The 10,336-nt window shown below is 36.7% G+C and overlaps 1 protein-coding gene across 1 annotated transcript in view; it reads right to left on the bottom strand.

Moving 5' to 3' along the window:
* The window catches only part of LOC107681584 (G patch domain-containing protein 8-like), a 125,543-nt gene that overhangs the window by 22,546 nt on the left and 92,661 nt on the right, over positions 1 to 10,336 (bottom strand). Inside the window, exon 2 of the mRNA XM_016477896.1 lies at positions 8,180 to 8,323. Within this exon, the coding sequence (XP_016333382.1) occupies positions 8,180 to 8,323 (144 nt within the window). The remainder of the gene's footprint in view (positions 1 to 8,179; positions 8,324 to 10,336) is intronic.

Genomic DNA, 10,336 nt, shown 5'->3' with positions numbered 1-10,336 from the left:
ATATTTTCTCAGGTAACCTAAAATGTACATCATTTAGTTACATCAAGGGTCAAATCAAATATAAATAGCACATTAGTTAAAAGTTACACACTTTTTTGTGTACACACTGTACAGGTCTGGTATAAAGAATGCTTTTGCTCAGGTGGCCGAAATGTCCGCCCAATAGAGAAAAGTTTTGCTCAGCAAAAAAAAAAAATAGAGGGCACATTGCTTTGCTGGTAGATGCAGAGTACAGAGCCCCTAAAGGGACCTTTGCAAAAATAAAAAAATACACATGCCTTGTCCAAATACCCACACTTGCGGTCTTTGCACTTGACCACTTGAACACTTATATGACGTATTTCCTGTATTTGGCCCAAGTGTTCAAGTGAGGATGAAGACCACAAGTGTGTGGTGAACTTTTCATTACCTGATGGGACACACTTATAATTAAGCTTATCGGAAAAATACCCCAAAATAATGTCGCAATCGAATCCCCCCCGCAATCCCCCAATCCGCAATAGATTTAGAGAGCTCTCTAATTGGCATTGTTACTAGTAAGAATTGAACTGTAGATTTCTCTAATTGAATTGTTACTAGTAAAAATGCAATTACGACGAGTAACGCTTGGAATATTTTAAGATAAAACGGCTTGCCACAGGGGTCCAGTTTAGTGCGAGAGTAAAGGGAATCCTTGCGCGAGCGGAGAGATTCGCGCTCACGCATCATAGCAATGTACTTACGCACTACAACAGTGCGCTCTCGACATTTAACAGTAAAATGACGCCATACATATTCCATGCTTTTGTTTTCTTAGTTGTAAGATGGCAGAGAGTGACGCAACCGGAAACTGTAACGTGTGAGCTCGCGAAACGTTTCTCGTGCGCACGTGAAAGTTTCTCGTGATCATGCGAAAGTGTATTTTTTATTTTTGCAAAGGTCCCTTTAGGGGCTCCGTAGCAGAGAGCCCCTAGCAAAGATTCCATTATTGTCTTATCAGATACTCGCAATCATTACCATGGGAAGTAGGGGTGTTGAGGGTGGGGGGTCCTACTGTGACAATAAGCAACAGTAAAACATGAATTAAGTTGAATCAAATTGATTGTGAAAGTCGTTTCAACTTAAAGGGATAATCCACCCCAAAATGAAAATGTTGTCATTAATCACTTACCCCCACGTCGTTCTAAAACCGTAAAAGCTTCGTTCGTCTTCGGAACACAATTTAAGATATTTTAGATGAAAACCGGGAGGCATGTGACTATCCAATTGACTGTGTCTCTCCGCATCACCGTAGCGCCATTTTGGAGAATATCCACTGGACACAAGCAGCGTACGCTCTTCTGTGTCAGCTGCGCTGCATGGATGCGCTGTTTTCGTTCAAATCAAAGCGTAAATACGTGTAGAAAACATATCCTTGTGTCACGGCTGACACAGAATAGCGTACGCAGTTTGCGTTCAGCAGATATTCTCCAAAATGGCGCTACTGTGATGCGGAAAGAGACAGAGGAGACAAATTGTTGAATAAAGTCGTTATTTTTTGTTTTCTTCTCGTACAAAAATGTAATCACGTCGCTTCATAACATTATGGTTGAACCACTGATGGCAGATGGACTATTCTGACGATGTCTTTCATTCTTTTCTGGACCTTGACAGTGTAATTTACTAGGCAGTCAATGGGACAGTCTCAAGCCTCCCGGTTTTCGTCCAAGTTGAATTACTGAAATAAATGAACTTTTCCACGACATTCTAATTTATTGAGATGCACCTGTAGTTATCGTGCTTGGTGTGAACGGGCCTTTAGCCTACATTGACAATAAGCAACAGTAAAACATGAATTAAATTTAATCGAATTGATTGTGAAAGTCGTTTCAACTTAAACTGACTTAGGAAGTCATTTGTTGCCATGACTTTTTGATCATTTTATTACCTGTAACATGTCTGTGCCGTACCCAAATCAAGAATTAATTACCATTTCTACAGCCATTGCAAAGATACAGAAGATAAAGATCGAGAGCGTCTATTTATCTCGCATTCTCGCATCTACAGCGCTTATTTTGATCTTTAACGTTAGATCTTTCCTATTCTTGGAACAAAATTAATGCTTAAGGTTGATTCAGTATTACTCTTAATGGGAAAAAAATCCCACACACAACATCAGCAATGCTACAATGACAAAGTAGCTTATATTTAACATAAAACTTTGATTAACAGAACGAATAAGACATACCCGCGTTGTAACAAATAAATAAAAGGTTTTTGGATTTTCCCCTTACTTCAAACAAAAGCTTTGTGGCTCATTATTATTATTATTATTATTGTTATTAATAAAAGGCTATGCAATACAGAAATTCGCATAGGCCTATATTAAACATCTAAATTTTATTAACAAAATGAATAAGACGGATAGGCTATAGCCTACTTGCGTTGTGCAAATAAATACGTTTTTTTCCTCTTTTAAAACAAATGCTTAGTTTGTGGTTCATTGTTTTATTTATTTATTTTTTAAATGAAAACAGCATCAATAAAGACAAACTCGCTTATATTAAACAAAGAAATTAAACTTTTATTAACAAAAGGTGCGCTTTTGGATCATAGTGTCTCGCATCACTCTCATCACGTGACCAAACCCCCCCCCATTTTATTTACATTTTATTTCTCAGCCCCCCTTGCTCAAAATACGTTCCCGTGGCTATGCTCGCAATGTGGTTTCAAGTAATGACTGGAACATCTCAAGTGGCTGTTTACATAATAGAGCAGCTCTCAATACCCTCAGACTTTTAAAAGTTCATGAGGAATCATACAAATTCCTCCATCTGCTGCAAATGAAGTTTTGTGCAATTATTTGTCTGAGTTTATCCCCTCGTGCCTTTATAATGGTTATCTTTTCATTCATTTCAGGCTGCTGACTCACCACTTTCAGCTGAGAAAGCAGCCACCGCTTTTTACTTTACTTTTTTTTCTTAAAACACTTCCTGAGTGCTAAGCCACACAGGAATCGTTCATAGAAGGACAAATGAACTATTTGTGCAGCGTTAAAAATACATTATCTTTTTCTTCTCCCAGAGCTGCCCCCACCCTCACACCGCTAAATGCCCTGAGGACCTTACACTCACACACTCTCACATGTCCCTCAGCTATTTTTTAAACATTAAACAGCTTGCTGCACTTTTTTATAGAAACACAGACATGACTAGGCTTGGACTCCTTCAGATCGGTTTGAATCCTTCCTCTGCACCCCCCAGTGACTGTAGGTTATGAAATATGGATTATCTCCAAGCTCATATCTGTAGGTCTCTATCGCTTGAAATCCACCTCAGCCATGGGATTCCCTTCAGATTCTGCACTTCCATCTCTAGTGGAACTGTTCAAAAAAAGTCCTCTTGACACTTCCCCTTCATATTTGCCTCTCTTTTTTGGTCTTCCTCTTCTTTCCTCTCTCATATTATAGCTTTAACCCTAACATTAGTTTGAAATTGACTTGTTTTTAAGCTTAGGATCACATGTTTGGCGTCATTCATAAATCAGTTGAGAATGTCTTTTAAATTCCAATTCACATTTTGAATTGGAGATTCAATGTAGGGAAGTATATCAAAAATGAATTGAAATCCTAAGGAATTCATATAACAGTAATTTGTAATGAGAAAAGCAAAGTTTGTCGATAAAAAACAATTGGCTTGACAAAACCCTGTTTAAAAGTTTTTAAAAGTTTGAAGCTTTATATGCCAGAATGATAGAACGACGGACGGACAGACGGACTGACTGACAGACAGACAGACAGAAAGATAGATTTTCTTTGAGTTACAATATAGTAAATTCATCTTTTTTTAAATGTGACTGGTATCCTTTCCAATAATGTTGTTCTCTTAGGCCTCAATTAGAACTCCCACAAAAATGAAATGAAACAAACCAAACTGAATATTGAATATGAAGTTGAGAGTGTCTCAGAGAGTCTTAGCATTTACAATTCCTTGCATTTATTCATGGTTTATATCTAGGCTCTCACCCTAGACACCCTAAACATAAGTAATGTAACATTTTACAACATTTCAATGTTTTTTTCAAGCTATTAAATTGCCTTAGGCTTTTTAAAACCCTCAACATGAGGGTTAACTCCTGTCTTTGCTTCTCTCGTTCTCTGTGTGTTGCACTGGCTATAACCTCGGTCTCATGGCTCACCTCTTCCTTTCCCTCATCTTTTTATTGAAGTGAGGGCAGATGGTTGATTTGCATAGCTCTCTAGGAAAGGTTTTGTGGCTCTTAAAGATTAATTAAATCAAACCTCTCAACTATGTTTGGTGCACGTCAATGCATACAGTACACACACACACACATACACATAAATGCTAAATGACTGGGGATTCTGTGGGTTGTGAAATATACAGTATTACTCCTCAGGACCAGGAAGCACAGCCAGGCTGCATGTTTCTAGCGATATGTGAAGCGGCTAGGTTGGGGTCACACCAAACTGCCTCAACTGCCAACCTCACAGCATGCATATTTTACACAGTCACCTATACATAACTCTGTGTAATGAAACACTCTCGATGCCTGCAGAAAGAGTTCAACAGCACCTTTCAATGCTTTGCAGGGCCCTCAAATTAATTAACATCTTTTGAGGGAGGTACCTGACTTGTTAGAGAAGTCAGCTCACAGACCAACAACATTATTTTGCTGTTCACTACAGAGTTGGTCAGCATAAAATGTACAAAAAAGTCCTACAAAACCCAAATATTAAATGGTACAATTTCAATATTCAGCATTTTTTGTACCTGGTAACAAATGTAAAAATTCACTGATTTATGAGTTGAAAATGAAAATCAAATCCTTATGATTATGAAATGTAATGACCAATTATCATTACCATAATAATACCCAATGTGTCACAGATACCATCTTAGATTAGCATGCGAGCTAGAGTTGTGCCGATAGACGATAGTATCGTGTATTGACGATAGCAGGTGTCTTTGTCGATGTCAAGACGATATTAGGCTCATTCTCCTATTAATGTATTAAATTACTATTATTGTTATTATAATTCGGCGGCCTATTATAATTCGGCTATTATTATCAAATTGCCCCGCTATTTCACACGCGCGTGTGTTTAGATTAGTGGTGCTTCCACGCAACAGAGGCTTTACTCTCGCGTGCGTGGTTTAAAACACCAAATAGTTATGTATTAGCCTATGACAAGTACAGAGAGTCTCTCTCTTGCCCCACCCACCCATGCACGATAATATCGTATATCGGCGATCTCACGGGCTGGCGATATGACGATATGAAAAAGGACCATAACGCCCAACAATGTGAGCATGTAAACCTGAGGGAAAAAAATGCACTTTAAAATTAGGAAAATTTAAATAAAACAAAAATCTACACAGTTCAGCTTTTTATTGTCATTATTCATATTTATGTATGTCCATTTAAGCAAATTTAGTTAATTATGAAGTTAATTATTATATTATCTTTTAAGAAAATATTTAATGATAAATTATAACATAACATATAACATATATAAAACAAATCTGTATAAAGTGATGTAATGAATTACGATACAAGTGAGCTTATATTGACATATTGAGCTTTGGTGCTAATGCAGGAGAAACATGTATAAGGATATATTGTGATGTATTATGATATCATATATCATATCTTATATCATAGTATAGTATATCAAAATATATTCACATATATGTGTCTCCTGCATGAGCACCAAAGCTCAATTATTACCTATTTGGCCACAGCTCAGGTTTTCAAATGAATCTATTTTACACATTTTGTCATACTGATGACATATTGATGTATTACTACTGTATCTGTCATAAAATATCATTATTTATTAAAATTTTACACAAAGATGAGAAATCTCAACCTATTACACTAAGGGAAAAAGCATTTGGTCACAATTAATTAAACAGAAACAGGAATGGCATGCTAATTTCTCTGTGACAAAGTACTGATGTGAAACACTCAACTAAAAATCTCATGATTGATTATGGAATATTACGGATGTTCGAGCTGAGCTGGCATAATTCATCTCTGACTCATTGACTTTGACTAACAGGAACAGACACATCTGCATGGTGAACAAGTGTGCAGTCATCTGTGGTTTGATCGGAGCCATGTTTGCACGGAGATGATATCCATCGCAACAACATGTGTAATTACTTTCCTCCCTCTCTCTTGTCTTTGGTGTAACTGTCACTGAGCGGTCCCTCAGAGTGAGTTACATAACTCTCTTTCTGTATCTCTCACTCTCTGCTTCACACTTGGCTTTCATGCAACTCACTGTACACATGAAATGTTTCATTAGTGTATAGTTTTATGTTTCATTTTTAGACTGTGCTGTAATGATGCAGCAGCGGGCTTATGATGATTAAGACATGCGAAGTTGAAGGATGAAGAGAGTTTAATGGCTCTGTGTGCTGTTCATTGTTAGAAGCCCAGTTTGTCTGACAGCACCCAGGATAATAGCACTGCACATACAGTGTTATCTGCTGCTCGAAATGCTAGGGAACATGTTTAATCTCAGATGCCATGCAGATGGGCACCAGAGTCCAGTCTGAGAACCTGGCACCAGTGAGTACATCCTCAGCTCTCTCCTCCTCCTTTCTTCATCTACGCCTCCTATCAATCTCCCCATCAATTATCTTAGCAGAATTTTTGGCTTATCTCTTCTCATCTGTTTTTGCTTTTCTTTTTTCCAGATTTTTTTTTTAAATAAAAGTGATGACTGAATATATCTGTATAAGTACCAAGAAGCCAAGACTTAAAATCTGCCATCACTATTACTTATTCCTGAAAAGGGGTAAAACGAAATAAAAGGTGTCTATGGAAATTGTTACTTTTAATAGCAATCAAACTTTTAAATTGTTAAATTGTTATGTGATTCATTCTGTTCTGTCTGTGAAACATAAATAATACACAAATAATTTATTCCTGTGATGGTATGATCAGTCTTCAGTGTCACATGCTTCTCAAAAATCTGTGTATTTGGTGCTCCAAAAACATTAATTATTATTATTATAAATGATGAAAAAAAAAAAAAAAAAGAAACTTGTGCTGCTTAGTATTTTTCTGTGTTGTTAAAGAGTTATTATTTATGTGGAAACTGTGATACTTTTTTTTTTTTTCAAAAAGTTCAAAAGAACAGCATTTATTTGAAATAGAAATCTCTGTAACACTTTACACGTCCTTACAGTAACTTACTGTAAAAAAAAAACAAACAAAAAAGGTTGATCCCAAACTTTTGAAGGGTAGTGTTAAAGAGTTTTAAAGTGATTGCCATTCATACACATCACATGACTGCTCAATAGACAAAAGCACTCATAAAACACCATTAAAAAGCCAATAGCAGATAGCAAATGGGTGTGACCCATAAAACCATACAGCAGGTCTATTTGAACTTGTTTTGCTTGTTAGATTGAATCAGAATGTTTATTATAATAAAAAATGTGCAGTACTTGTGTCTATGGAAATTGTTACTTTCATTAAATAATTAAATATACTGTAATTAAAGGTGCAGAAATTTTTTGTTACTTTTTGTTAACTCAACAATCAAACTTGGCCCCTCTTTGCAGGTGGAACATCTCCAGCACAGCACAGCACCTACCCCGATGTGATATCAGTTACCAGAACACACACAGCTCAACTGACTCAAGAGACTATCTGCAGGAAAATTTTGCATTTTTTCCCCCAAATATTGTGTTTATTATGCATAAGTATACAAATCTTTGCTTATCAACATTATATGCTTGATCAAAGAAGGGGGGGGGGATTAAACTATTGTAACAAAAGCAAACTGTAGTCAAGCAGTGTATCTGACTAAGCACACCATAATTTCTATGCATATCATTATGTACAGAGATACTTCACTGAAAGCAGTAATGGTTTTATAGACTGTAGGGCAAGGATCCTCAAATCTGGCCCACGAGATCCACTTTCCTGCAGAGTTTAGCTCTAACCCTAATCAAACACACCTGAGCATGCTAATCAATGTCTTCAAGATCATTAGAAAATCACAGGTAGGTGAGTTTGATCAGGGTTGGAGCTAAACTCTGCAGCGCATTGGCCCTCCAGGGCAAGATTTGAGGAACCCTGCTGTAGGGGAAGAGTTGATTTATGGTTTCAAACATTCTTTCATTTCTGCATTCTTTCCTGCTTCACCATCTAATGAGCTAGACGACCTGCTGTTGGAGTTTACCTGTTTATGTGCATGGTCATACGAGTTGATGTGGTTGTCAAACTCCTGATGTTTATGGTACTGCTTATCGCATAGTTCACAATAGAAGTTAGCCTTCAAATCCCCCAGGGCTTTTGCAATGGCTTTCTCTTTCTTAGGGTAGTCCTAAAAAAAAGAGATAGAGAGAGAGAGAGAGAGAGTTGGTTATGCATTTAGATACTATAATTTAATTAGACAACTACACTTGACAATCACACAGTTCTTTTCTAAGAATAAATTATTTCACTGATTGTTTAAAACCACAAAAGGAAGTAACTGTACATGATGGCATATAAAATCAATTAAGCATTTTTATTTTTAGACTTTTAGGCTGAATTTGATCATCAAGACTGAAATCAGTCAACCTAGCCATCACAGAATGTTTTTAAATTTTGCTGTAATTACTAGTTTTGCACCAACAACACTTTTAAGAAGATACTTAAATGTGAGCATAGCTGGGATACTATGACGACACGGTCATGAGTTCATATTAGTTGCAGGATGAATTAACAAGCTGAACTGCTCGTTGTGATAAAACTAGAGCTAACTGTTCTTAACCACTTAAAAGTCATTTTAACACATAACATTGCTGACCTTGCCTTGTTTGTATACATTATTTTTGAGCAATATTTAACAATTACCTATAATTTTCTGTGAATCTTACTCTATTATCTTTTTATATATTAAAATGTTCAGAGATATTTATGAACCATGTTAAAAATTAAAGAGATAGTTCATCCAAATATGAACATTCTGGCATAATTTACTCACCTTCATGTCGTTTCAATCCCATAAGACTTATATTAACCTTCAAAACACAAATGAAGATATTTTTAATACAACCTGAGAGATTTCTGTTCCTCCACTGAAAGTAAATGAATCCATATGAATTGAGGTGTTTAATCCAAGTCTTGTGAAGAGATATGATCGCTTTATATGATTAACCTATTTTATTGAAATCACCATATAAAGCGATTGTATCACTTCACAAGACTTGAATTAAACTGCTTAATTCAAAATTTACAGTGCCTTATAACATTTTTGGATCTTGTAAATTTTGATTAACTGGATTTTCAATGGAGGGACAGAAACTTCTTAATCTTCATTTGTGTTTTAACAATTAACAAAATTCTCATGGGTTTGGAACGACATGAGGGCGAGTAAATCATGACAGAATTTTTATTTTTGGGTGAACAATCTCTTTAAGAATTAAGATTCAAAAAGTGCACACACACACACACACACACACACACACACTCACCTTTAATTATTAAAGCTGTTCAGATATGAGATTGATGGATCACCATGTAACATTCACTAATAACATGTACTGATAACAGGACTGCATGCACACACACACACACACACACACACACATATACATTACAGGCCTAAACTCTTCCTCTAGGGATGTCATCTCTTTTTTTTTGTTGCAAACTTCACATGAGATTCAGCTAGCCGGTAACTTCAAAGGCTCCTGCGATTAATTCAATATCAAAAGTGTGCTTATACAGACCTCAGGGAGCAACATCAGCCATACAAACACATTGTGCAGACTGATCTGGTACACGCAGACACACATAAGCAAAGAGTACATCTCTCTGGAGCATCATTACCAGAGCTTTCCCATTCTGACACACAGACAGCACAGTTCAACATTTACTACAGGAAAACAAGGTGGAAAAGGTCACCATGTAGCAGCTATTTAACACTACACTCTTATTACTTTTGACAGAGCGTCTGATCAAGGACACTTTTGAGATGGTGTGGATTGAAAGGAGAGAGTTTGTACACAGCATAGCACTGGAATAGTTTAATAGAGCTCATTAACAAGTTTCTACATAGAGAAAGTTGAAGTAATTGTGACAATAATACTGATCACGTGCCTCATAATTGGCTAAAGGGCCTCTGCATCACACAGCCCTGTAGCGTGTGGGAGCAGATCATGAATGAGGTGGATGTGATGCAGTTAATGGGCCATCAGGGATTATGAGGCACACTTTTCCTACAGAATCCATCCGTGAGCAGAGACAGTGTGAGATGTCAAAGTAAAAGAACATCATGATTGACTGCTGACACTCTGGTTACCACACTTGGTATCTAAAAAAGGCACAGACACACAGGCACACACACACACAC

The sequence above is a fragment of the Sinocyclocheilus anshuiensis genome, unplaced genomic scaffold, assembly GCF_001515605.1.
Source record: "Sinocyclocheilus anshuiensis isolate Anshui unplaced genomic scaffold, SAMN03320099.WGS_v1.1 scaffold2178, whole genome shotgun sequence".
In the NCBI taxonomy this organism is placed as follows: Eukaryota; Metazoa; Chordata; class Actinopteri; order Cypriniformes; family Cyprinidae; genus Sinocyclocheilus; species Sinocyclocheilus anshuiensis.
This window is presented reverse-complemented; position numbering and strand designations above follow the sequence as displayed.